The sequence below is a fragment of the Helicoverpa armigera genome, chromosome 9 (genome assembly GCF_030705265.1).
Source record: "Helicoverpa armigera isolate CAAS_96S chromosome 9, ASM3070526v1, whole genome shotgun sequence".
NCBI lineage: Eukaryota > Metazoa > Arthropoda > Insecta > Lepidoptera > Noctuidae > Helicoverpa > Helicoverpa armigera.
The window spans coordinates 1974721-1987906 of NC_087128.1; the positions used below are offsets into that span (position 1 = coordinate 1974721).

The following is a 13186-nucleotide window of genomic DNA, read 5'->3' on the forward strand; positions in this document are numbered from 1 at the left end:
CTTGGTTACTGGTTATTTTGCTGAACAATTTAGGTAACCGGAAGGAAGAAATAAATGCATATACGCTCCGATCCAGCCATCATTTCTATTGAAATTTGAATGTTTTTTTTTATATTCTGACTGAACTGATGACTGATGCATCTCTCTCTCTCTCTCTATAAGAAAACCATTACACAAGGATAAGTAGGTACTCACCTACGTACTCATGATGAAATTGGGGTCCTGCCAAGGTCATCAATATGTAATATTATTCAAATACGACGAGGGGAACGTATCTCACAAATCCTAATCCTAATTAATATTATAAATGTGAAAGTAACTCTGTCTGTCTGTCTGTCTGTCTTTTCTTCACGCCTAAACTACTGAACCGATTTGTGTGAAATTTGGTACAGACATAGTTTGGAACTTGAGAAAGGACATAGGATAGTTTTTATTAAAAAAAAAAAAAAAAAAAAAAATTATTCCGGACATATAGCGCCATCTATTGGTCAAACCAAAAATTTGCCGGAAGTCACTATTCCATGCGAACGAAGTCGCGGGCAAAAGCTAGTAAAAAACTAAGTCACAAAACTAGAGCTGTGACCACAGAATATGGTAGGTAAGAACGTTTTTTTCTCTATGCTGGTGGTACACATTATATTGGTAGATTATGTTTATTTTTTATAGGAACAAAACAACTTACATTAACTGGAAAACAGTGAATGATCTCTAAGTATATTGACTACTAAAAGTATATTGACTGGGAAAAATTATATAATAAAATACTTATGTAAAATCTAATAATAATTTCAGCATCATCGAGCAGGTCCTTTACCGCATTTCAGATAAACTGGCGGATCGTGGAGTGGCCTGAAAAACCAAATTAACTTTAATCCAGAACTTATTGAAATTGAAACCTTATTTATAGGGTGTTAGTGTGGAAAATTGCATGACACACAATAGCTGTTATTTTTGCTGAAAAACGGTTGTTAACACAGGAAAGAAACATCTCGAAGCTGAACATTCAAACGAACTCGATTTTAAAGACCGCTCAAACATCATTATAATATTTCTCTTTGATGTTAAAATAATACTTAAAGGTAAGTAACATTTGAATATCGAGGTAATAGGCTATATTTGGATATGGTGCTCATTTTGAGTGCGTAAAAGTACTCTTATATAATTTCTTCCCTCTCTCCCGCAATGGGATCTGGATCGGCAGATAGAATTTTGTATTTTCTTGCTTTTATTACATGTTATAAAAGACAGCGGAGGTAGGATTAATAGGCTCGGAAAACAAACAATACGAAAATAAGTTAATACATTTATTAAAAATAAAATAACATAAAAATGAAATTGTCATGATAATTGAAACTAATAATCACAGACAGTAACTTCTATACTTTTCTTATAAATTGTTTTTTTACGGTTTTTACAGAGCGTATGAAAACTATTGAGGTGGTTAATCAACCGTTCTCGATTTTATTGTTTAGATAAGAATTAATTAACTCTAGAATCGATACGTGGAATGCAAGTAACTTTTTCAAGTGATTTTATTGGTTGCTATTAACTTAATTAAATTATATATTAAAACTTGATTCAGTATTATTTCTTCGTTGTTTGATTGTTTGAGTCAGTTACTGGAGTAACTTTGTTTAATTACATACATCATAAATCATAGAAAACGGGAATTTTCAAAAAAATATTTATCAAAAATATTGGACACCTATTTAGATCTTTTCTATAATTAAAATGAATAAGAGTATAACAAACGGTTCGCATTAAATAAATAATTGAACCAGAACAAAATGCTCTATAATCATAACCTAAAAGCTGTTTAAAATATTATCTAATTGTAAAATAAATAAAAGCAAAACTCAAAAAATAAAATTAGCTTAAAAGTTTACAGGTCTTGTACGTGTACAAATCCAGTATTGGGGGCACATTTCAAATAATAATTATATAAATAAGATACAAAGTATGTAGTGCGTCGGCCATTACACAGGAATAACGGCGAAAGGAACTATATGTATTATTGAAGTGTTGCCAGAACTGAGCACCTAGATATAATAATTATATCTAATAATACTTAACATTGTACCAATCCGTTTGTGACCAAATTAACTTATATTTAGTTATGTATAAAAACAATGTTTCAACAATTTACATGAGGTTATGAAATAATCATAATTTCGTTAAACATACTCCTCCTTTCATACTAAAATTATAATCATAAAAATCTCTATTGTATTGTAATGTTGATATTTTACTGATGAATCCCCGGCTTTTGGTTAATTTAGATTGTTGGGTAGCGGCCAAATACAATTGGGATTGTATCAAACTGAATCTGGCCTTGGATAAATAATGACCGTAACGATCGGAATAATGACAGACCACAGATAATCTACAACAATGATCCATCAACAATACAGAATTTTTTCATCGTCTGATAAAACCTTTTTACAATCGAATAGTAACTAAAATTTTGAGGCTATGTAATAAAACTTTAGTGTTTCAGAATTTATTGAAATCCATAAAAATGCTGTTCAATTCAAATTGAAAATAAAATAAAATGGAGTGTTACTATTGCACATTTTTGTATTCCCTACAGGTGACTAGAGAAATATTAAGTTTTATGTATGAAATACATATAGTATTACAATTTTAAGTATATATTCATTCATGCCTTTTTAAATACACATTTGTACAATAGACTTTTGAACATGATTTGTCTTAATTTTAGAAAACAAGAGATTAACTATGGGGTCTAATTTCTAGCTATAATTTTCGCTAGACCTTACGACATCAATGGAAGATCGATAGAAGATAAAAACGCTAAACTGACGTGACAATTATTCTGAACAATCCTTTCAGTTGCTTTTTAAGTAAAAATATGAGTCTTGCTAGAAACTGAAATCTGAAAAAATAACTCGAAAATAATATGTGTCCAAATGCCTATTGCTTTTTAGTGTAACATTATTTACTTATAAATTAATCTTATTCTAGACACAGACAAAACGGAGGGTAAAGCTGAACATCTAAAAGTAGGCAAAAAATATATTTTTTAATCAAGACCAATATTGTTAATTTCAATCGATAATGCTTATTTTGATGATGGCTTCAGCAAATTTCTAAATTCAAAAAGAAAGGAACTCTTTTTGATACAATTTTATTCTTATTTGCCATTCGGGGCAATATTACAGGTTTTGTATAGTTTACATTAAGCAGTAAAATTACTGATAAATCCACACCCCTTAATGTTTAGCCTTACCCTGTATAAAATTGTAAAATTAAGCTCAACTCGTCACTGGATTTTCAATAAATATTTAATTAAGTCTTGTGATGAATTATTAACATAAATTGGCGTTAAAAGGAAACTTTTATAGTCAACGTTGACACTAGGGATAATTGCATTTCGGGAGTACTTAATGTTATTGTTAAATAGAGCAAGAAATCATATGTTTGGAAAGAAAATGAGTCATTTTTGATAATTTCAGAAAAGGAGTATTTAATGAGAACATGCTGAAATAGTACAGGCTGTTGAAAAAGAAAGAACCATAGAGGTAAAAACATAGAAAAGAGGTTAAACAAAAGCAGTCTCACACCTTTTTAAAGTCAGGATAGACTATTCTTCTAAATCATTACGCTTAACTTTCGTGTGCTCAGAAAAGCACATCCAATTCCTTCTTCCAATAAATTAAGAGTCTAATTTCAAGCATAACTTGTTCAAGGAACGTTAAGTTTTAATTCTAAGTCCTAATAACGCCAATAAGATTATTCTAGAAGTATTTCTATTCTTCTCACTTCATGTCCCGAATGCTTCCAAATAGGGGTTGCTTCTGACCTCCTTCTTTCTGCGAGCTGCGTAAACATTGAATTACTTATTATTGCTTGTTACAAAAAATAAATAAATTATACGTGCAATAACCAAAAATGTGCTTAATTATTACATGCTATAGTTTATTTGATCAGTCAAATTGAAATGTGTGAAGGCAGGTCTTAATTGCCAAAAATAACCAGAGCAATTGGCAATGCGCACATCGTGGTACCTACCAATGAAATAAGTGGTACTATTACCTATCAGTTAACAAATTACAAAATTTTATATTTTTGAGTCACAAAATTGGTGTGGTTTTAATTTGATTTACATGGTTAGGTTTTATATCCTTGGTTACAACCACCCCCAAACCATCTATGTACTGTTATAAGCTATATAACAATATTTTGGGAAGTTTTGACCCCAATTATTACGCATCTCCGTTTCGAGGTAGTCTATAGAGGTAGAAAATGTACCATTAGGATTTAGATCTAAACTCATCCCTGCCTAGGTTTAAAACTATACATATCGATCAGTGTTAATATAAAAAAGTTTAACAGACGTCTAAGAAAAAATCGAATACTTACAACACGTGTCAACAACTGTTTAACTTTTTTGTAATACCACCAAATATGTTCGATTAAAGTTAACGCCAGAACAAAAGAAATATAAATATATGAACATAAACAAACGACAAGCAATTAAAATACATTATTAATTTTAAATGTAGGTACATGTATTAATTTTAAAAACAAGTTTGTAATTTTACGCCTCATTATGACAATTCTAGCGTTAACTTTGTATTAACTATTATTATTAATTTCAAAAGTTGCTGAACAAACCAAAATTTCCAAAACTGCTAACTACGGTGTCGCCGATACCATTACCAGAGTATTCATCTATTTTTCCTTTAGTTTAGGATGTTAACCCTTATTGATGTTAGGCACTTTTGAAATTTTCGATTTGTTCAGCTACTTTTGACACTGACCATACAACCATCCCATTATTTTCTACAGACATGCAAAATAGGCGGGAATGATCCAATTTCCAATAATTCCCAACTTCTACTATTTATAGGAGATAAAAATGATAACCAAAAACATAACACGATCAATCTATATACTTTTAAGTCTACATGAATATGCATAAAATGCATGACCATTTCTTGCAATCCATGACAAGACACAGGTGTACAATGTAGATGACCACAATAATTATAAGCTACAATCGATTCGCGGAGACAATCGCTTGAGCAGACAAAGCGAATATTTGTCAACATGAACACCTGAACAGTTCCCACGATGCTAATTTTAAAATATATTCAAAGTAAAGAAACTATAGATAGATACTGGTACTCTGAATAAAGGAAAAAATGCGGACGGAAAGTCAAACAATTTTGATGCTTGCCAGTAATGAAACCAAATGGTAATGCAAACTAGATGGTAATTAACGAAACGCGGACGTCTGTGAAAAATTATGAACCTGAACTATCTTCTAATGAAGAAATAGTACACTTTAATTAATAATTTTATCAGGATCGGCAGAATGTAAAAGTATGTGTGTTTTAAATACGATGTAACTGTGGGATCAAGTCGATTCTTAGAGCAAATTGTATCATGGAGAACAATACGATCATAATTGTAACACGAATGAACAATGCCTATTCAACAATGTAATTTTTACGATTTTATTGTAAATCTATAAGCATCCAGCAAATGAATAGATAAACCGCCAATCAAACAATAAAAAGTCTCTTTCAAAATCTGGATTTAACGATTTTTATTAATAATTTTAAACGAAATCAGACAATAATATAGGTGCATCATAAACAAATGACCCAAAAAAAAAAAACAAATTTCCTCTTATCTGTTATCAGTTTATTAATCTGCTAGCTTCGCGAAACTAATGACTGATATGTTATTAAAATAATGGATAATAAATTCTTATCAATTTTATTGGGAATCCCGATATTAATCATTGATAAATTATAATAATGCAACCTGACATCATTCACTGGGCCGTGAAGTAATATATTCATGATAACGACGACCATCTTTTTAAGATCAACCATTTAAATAATCAGAGAAAAAACACGTCAGAAGTGTGAAGACGACAGTCCACCGTGGGTGGCACTGTGACGCACACAACTGTCTCTTCTGGTCTACTCACAGCAGACACAAATGGCTTGCGAACCTTTCTAAAATGTCCACGAACACTGCATACACAGGACATGTTTTTTGGGCGCGAATAATTAGGCATGGAAGAACAACAAGAGGATTATGATAATGACGTAATTGTACCCAATGATCCTAGCGAACCTAAACCCAGCTCAAACACGAGTGCTTCATTATCCTTACATTTTACCACATGTGCATATATCGACGTTTATCAGTACCTACATCTGGCTTCCGTCCATCGGCGTGCAATTAGAGCCGTATCATTTTGTACACGTAAAAACCATATGGATAGCCGATAAGCCAACACCTGATTAACGTAGAATTAAAATTGATTGCTTTGCATGTGCAACTGTCATAAATGCAAAATAATCAATTTTAACCCCGTATTATGTAGTGTTTCGAGAACAATCAGAGGTAATGAAGCTAGTTATACGCTGCAAAATGTTTTGAGGACTGCAATTAGCGACCTAAAAACGAACCAATGTATTCATACAAGGGGTGACACAGAAAATTTCTGGATACCACCTCAGAAAGGTTGAAACAAATGCAGAACGCATCAACGGTCTAAAATTACAGAACTTTATGTACGTGCCAAGTTTTTCAGAAGCCATCAACTCAGGCATTAACCTAATATCCATAGAGGATAAAGAACAGCAAATAAACCCCAAGGTGATCTGTACTGCAAATGACAAAATGTTCGACAGAACATAACAAGGAAAATGTTGAGCTCGTAAACAATACTAATTGCACGTTATTGCTATAAATAATTCCTACATAGAAATCTTGTATTTCACGCTGATAAAAATGACGTGATTTATATGGTATGGTACATGTTTGGAAATGTAAGTCAAGACATTCAAATAAAAACCTACTAATAATCTGCTTTTTGTGAACTTCAGAAAGACCCGAATATTACCAAAATGCTCCAACATCCTATCCTCTTATCCTCCTATATCATTTTAAAGATACGGATGAACACACTCGTACAGCTATACAGACAAATCTATTTCGACTCTTTACTGTTTACAACTTAACCCTGAACTCGATATAACCGATAAAAATGTGTTTGTATTGGCAACACATGTACATATTGAATGTGTTTGCGTTTTCCGCTTACCATCTGCCAAAATGGCTATCAGATCGACAATAAAATCACAATAAGGAAATATTTTTTCAACGACTAACTAAAAATTAAACCCGTTGAAAAATCTTATTAGAGAAATCCGAAACAGGAATTTATGACCCAGGTTCTTTACAACCAAAAGAATATAAAGCTAAAATTAAGTGCCTTTTCTTTACGTTGCTTATTAAAAGACACACAAAAACGAAGAATGATGGTCGCGTAATTATTTCCTCAAGATAACAGCTGTTTTACGAGACAACGATTTTAAACCGCTCCGAAGTACCTAAATAAAATTGCTTCAGCTAAAAATAACTTGGTCTTGAATTACATCACTACTTTTCGTACATCAGCAGTTTCAAAAGCAAAGTCGTAATCAGTGAACTTATCAGGACTTATTCCTATCTCTGAATGTTTACTCTTTAAGCTGTTTATTACGCGAAATGGCCACGTCAGACAAACAAATCGGTCAATGCTCCGAGCTGGGTATTACACCATATTTCGGATGATGACGAATACTCGCTTGCCTCCTACTCCCGACCTACGTGACGCGGGCGACGTGGCCCAACTGCTTCTGCAAAAATTTTGGCTACTACTTTCATATTTTTTTTGTTCGGTCTTTTGCCTAATGTCATCCTGAGCATCACGACGCTTAAAAGTGGCCATTACGGCCTGATAAAATGCTGAAAATAGGTGCCATTCGCTATCAATTTTTATTCGTTTTTTATTTAATTTGGGGAAAAGATATGAGAGAACATATTGAAATAATGAATTTTGAAAACGAACAAGGAAATAAAGTGAGAAGGTTGCAGAATTATCGTGTAGGTCGCATTATGCAACACACATAAAGTAAATAACCACTAGAGAGCGCACTCGCCAATTTCTTCTAAGAACACGACTCACCGCTGCGGGCGGGGGGAAGCGACATAATCCGCGGCTACTATTGGTCAGTTCAAGGTCGAGTTGCATGAGTACGCTCAGCAAGGGATTGCTCTCTTTCAATTAAAAAATATCGATAAAATGTATTTCATCGTAGTAATAAATACTCAATAAAAATCGTATAAGAATAATTAATAAAAATCAGTCTATTACAAAAAAGACCTCCGTACAAGAAAATTATTGATTCTTAAAATGTTATACTAAATTAATAAATTTAGTATAACTTTTTCGAATTAACGTTTTAGGGCCCTGATTGTTTTTGGTAAAAAACGATAATCGAACGTCTACATATTTCTTGATATATTTTAAATAGGTACACGATGTAATTATTCCAAAATTATGAGGTTTATAAAAACTAAGATAGGCAAAAACATTCTTGGAATCGCTGAACTAAATAAACGTCGGCATTGTTTTAAATATTCAAAACAATTGAGAGTGAAGTGCCTCGAGCAAACAGCACTTTGTTATTGTTGGGGACCAATTTTCCATATTTCTGGAATCTTAAAAAATCTAAAATGAAAATATATTTTTTTATTACATTAAAAGTAATTTGGTCCATGGTCAGTTAATTAAATCATTAGCCAAAATAAAACATTTTTAATCAATGTAAATTTTACTATTATCGATATCCACTTCATCCTTAAAGGTAACAGCCCAAATTTCATCGATAAGAATACAAAGGGCAAGAAAGAGATGGACTTATTGGAATTTCTTAATGAAAGAAAGGGACTTTTCCAAAAGACATCAACGAGCGTGAGCGCGGTTCACCAACCACCAATTTAAATAGACCCCTGTGGTATTTCGTAATAAAATTAAATCAAAGCCAAATTTTGGTATTGATACTTGCCGATGCCATCCTTTTTGTAACTAGATGTCCTGGATTGTTTCCCGCACCATTTCATCGCGCATGTAGGCATTTTTTTTGTTTTTTACTAAATAAAATCCTCAATAATTTAGCGTGTTCGGAGGTCATAGACTTGGTCGCTACTAAAGGATCGTACTGATCGTAGCCTTATAGTACGCGCAAAATCGCTAACTTTTGGCGAGCGTCGGGGCACTGTATGCGCAGTCAAGTGGTTTTATAGTCTTTGGCAACACAGAACACGAGACAATGGCGATTAACACAATAGAAATGGAAATATGTAAGGCGGATATTTACACATGTTGTTAGCGATATTTCTGTAATAACTTGTAAAATGTTTAGACAAATAGTATGCTTTTTTTAGTAACTCACTTTCGATTCAACTATGTTGCTGGTATTCTTGGAAGATCAACATCAACAACTATTATGTATTGTAAGGCAGCTAATAGAAGGCTTCGGGATTGTTCGAAAGAGTTACCGCGACACTGGTACATAAAAGGCCTACGACGGAACACGACGATTTTTAGTCAGTGAGAGTCTGACACTCCCTCACCGCTGCTAACGCACAGCGAGAGGGGGGTCATTTGATGATTTTTATGTCGTTAAAAAATGCAGCTAATAGAAATGATTATCGTAAGGTCCGCTAGGCAGCTTTCCAGGGATTGGTGGGGAGTTACAAATGTAGCTCAGTCCCATCCCATAGGAGCAGCTTTTAACCATGGGCCATAATGAACGAGCATAGCAAAAAAGAGGAAATGGCACCACTAGTTCGCATTTAGGTACACCACGCTGCTGTCCAAAAAGAGGTAAGTTTTAGGAAACACACGAACACAATTGATCCAGGTAATAATCACGCATGAATTAAATTACCATAAAAACATATGAGACAGACTTTTATACGGTCAAAAGAGAACGACCTACTCCAAATTGAAAAAATAACACTACATACATTAGAAACTCTATTTCTATGACACTACTAAACTTATATCACACTTACCCAATCTCTTTCACGTCACAGCCAGATAGGTGAATGTGTAGGCCGTGCTATATTTCGTTACATCATCATTGCAATCAACTTTGAACTTTAAGTTGAAAACAACAAAGTAGGTTATTGTTTATATTTCCTATTTGATATGAAAGTAGTGAAGTATTGTCTCTGGTTACAGTTTTGCTTATATACGTGTTTTTAATGAGGATTTGATATTGCCATTTATAATATGTATTACGCATAGTAAGTAGGTATGTGGCATATATCTACCTCCAGCAAAACATAAGTGCATTGACACTCTTTTGAATAAATTAATAGGTTTATGGCACTATATGCCTAATTTTCTTTGTTTGTACAAATGATATTTATTTTAGGTCGAATTAAATATTTTACTTTTTATCTCTCTATTAGTAATTTGGTAAAAGGAAGTCGACCCAACATAGTTGGGAAAAAGACTCGGAGGACGAGGATGATTAGTAATTTGGTAAAAAAATACTTTTGTAATGTATTACTATTTTTAGAACTTAAGTAGTAGTAGTAGTACTAGTTGATAAAGCTAAATAAAAAGTGTGCTACTTTTTAAGTAATCTTCTTGGTAACCAACAGAAATCAAACTGATTAATAATACGTTTTGACTCAATCTTGATTCTAGCAATGTATTCCTAATTGATCAATTTACCACTATTTATTTATTTTTAATGACATTTTAATGTTTTAGCAACATTCTATTACCGTGAGCAACCTATATAATTACTGTAAAATGAATAAAAAACATAAATTAATTACCTTTTTGACATAAAAAGCACATAAACATGCAAGCATACACAAAAGCACACAGACAACAGAAACATCTACTTACGACAGTATTTAGGAGAACTAGAAGCATCGAAATAAATTATTAGTTATTTATTATTTAGCTCATGCAAATAATAATAATTCAGGTATTTCAAAAATGCATTTTACTTCTGGGATAACTAAATGTTTGAGCAAGTGTTTCAAGAAATTTGTTGACCTTAAGGTAAACTAATAAAATTATTATTCATTGATGAATAAACTGATTACTGAATAATCAAAATCTGATAAAAATAGATTTTAATCTGCAGTCAATTCCTGTAATAAAATGCATTTCTTTAGATTACATAGATATCCTTCAAAATCGATTTGAATTTGTGCAGCCAAAGTTAAGTAAAAATAGAAAACCATAGCTAGAACTGCTCTGCCAAAAATACTCACTGACCCAGATCTTAAAAGATATCTATTATTTTAAATCCATCACCATGGTCGAGATACATACTTCTAACATACAAATAAAATCTTACCTTAGCATTATTCGGAACTGTTCCAACTGCCGTATACTCTCTGATAGTCTTGAGAATGCATTGAAGAGTGCAACTACCTCTGTCCTCTGCAACCTTTCATGAGATTTGTGTCTGACGGGCAACTTGCTCTGATTAGTGTCACTTTCTGGACTATTCCATTTGCTGGAGAACAATATCTTTAGTGCAGTACCCAAGCCTTGTGTCTGAAGCTTGCCCCAAAGCTTACATTTGTCACACCCAACGCAGTCCATTATCCTCGATATGTTACGGAAGTGTTCTCGGAACTCTACTTTCAGTTTCGCAGCTTGACTGCCGCCGTTAAACATGGAAGACTCATTGAAATGGTCTGGGAAGGAGTAGATCACGCTCAGCATGTTGTGTATGGCCTCCCGAGTCTCTTCATCCTCAGTCGGATTGCCAGTGTAATATTCCTCCTTCTCTAAATACGGTCCAGCTTTAGCCAAAGCCCTCATTTCCAATAAATAAACAAAGTAAAGGTTCTTTAACCAATTAGGACCCTCTCCGAATGTTTGGGATGGATCAAACCGACGTTGGAATTCCTCTAGATTGGGACCCCACTCACCATCAGATGTGAATCCTGCTCCTTTCTCAAACAGCAAATATTTTGAACATAAGTGCACATTTATACTAGTGTGCAAGCCAGATATGGCTCTGTAGAATACTCTCTTTTCTAAGCACATGTTGCCTAGATCTGAAGTCATCACAAATGGGAAGGACTCATACGGATTTGGTTTTGGTCTAAAGCAGTTCTCCTGATATATACTCTTCCAAATTCTATTGGCAGAAGGTCCTTTGTATCCTGTAAATCTTTCTGGATTTAGCAACAAGTCTACATACTCAGCATCAACATCCTTGTCGTCGTAGCCACAGAAATTCTCGAGGGCGTCATCGTAAGCCTTCCACTTGGCTATCTCATGTTGACTGGCAGCACTGATGGTCATGTTCAGGTAGCCCAAGTCATGGTCATGATCCGCGTCAGTGTCACAGTTACCCTGCGCCTCCTTCGTGTACTTGGTCGCTGGAGTCTCGTCTATATGGTCATTCTCGTAACCATTCTCATATCCAGGCACACTTTCCTTAGAACAGGTCTTAATATGACAGTACCTCATCGCACATTTACTATCATCTGCCCAGAAAGGACATTCTTTTTTCAAATTCACTTTGTAGAAACGGAAGTAATCCTTTCTTATTAGACTTTGGAGACGAGGGTAAACTTTCACGTTATTAAAATAATCGATGGTGTCAACATTGCACGAACAGTCGCCCAAAGACCCGTGGAGCTCGTCAAAACAAGCATTGCTGTCGCAAGGCTTTGTTTCATACAGTTCCGTGTCGTAACCGACCGCTTGAACTATCACTAGAGCGAAAATTATAAACACTACACAAAAATTTCTGTATGCCATTTCGGTAGCGACTCTCGCCATGGCATGAGTATTTCTAATAATTATATTTAAGAGACGACCGTGTTCTGTCACAGCACATTTATAACTGATACGAATGAGTAGAGTATTCACAAAGTGGTGAAAGTGGAATTATATACCGAAAAGACGAAAAGGTAAGACGTGCTCCTACAAACGTTCGCACTTCTCATCATTCCGGAATGATTTGACATTGACAGAAAGTTTGATGCAGCGCGTGTTATGTCACTGTCAATAGTGTGGGGAATTGCGCTACATGCTGCAACAATGGGAGCGCAATCACATCAAATGGAGTGACGTGGACCAATCAGATTAATGGATTTATAATACGGATGATATTCTATGTACTCTCAACTAATGGTAACGACAAATAAAAAAACAGGAAAACACTCTTATTTGGTTGCAACTTGTCTTTTGAAACAAAATTTTAAAATTATGTATTCATCTATAATACTACTTTATAGTTAGAGTGTTTGTAAGTTTTAATGCACTAATCTCATGAAGTATTCACGCTGATTGGGAAACAAGGAGTCTTCCTAAATGGAC

General features: G+C 33.8%; 1 protein-coding gene across 2 annotated transcripts; it reads right to left on the reverse strand.

The window, feature by feature from the left end:
* Positions 1-717: 717 nt before the first annotated feature.
* Positions 718-12836, reverse strand: Ero1l (Endoplasmic reticulum oxidoreductin-1-like). Of its 2 annotated transcripts, none has more exons than XM_064036141.1 (2): positions 11202-12836; positions 718-849 (listed from the first exon to the last, which is right to left on the reverse strand). In XM_064036141.1, exons 1-2 carry the CDS (start codon positions 12644-12646, stop codon positions 795-797), a joined length of 1500 nt encoding a protein of 499 aa, XP_063892211.1. In that variant the 5' UTR covers positions 12647-12836; the 3' UTR covers positions 718-794. The 2 variants fall into 2 exon arrangements, with proteins under 2 accessions (XP_063892211.1, XP_063892210.1); XM_064036140.1 differs by lacking the exon at positions 718-849 and adding an exon at positions 1291-3840.
* Positions 12837-13186: the final 350 nt, after the last annotated feature.

Bases quoted from the DNA above. Each gene is read 5' to 3' on its own strand.
- Ero1l (XM_064036140.1), bottom strand. From the start codon at position 12,646: ATGGCGAGAGTCGCTACCGAAATGGCATACAGAAATTTTTGTGTAGTG. The intron at 3,841-11,201 runs GTAAGATTTTAT...ATGTTTACGCAG, and splicing joins CAGTTCCGAATAATGCTAAG to CTCGCAGAAAGAAGGAGGTC.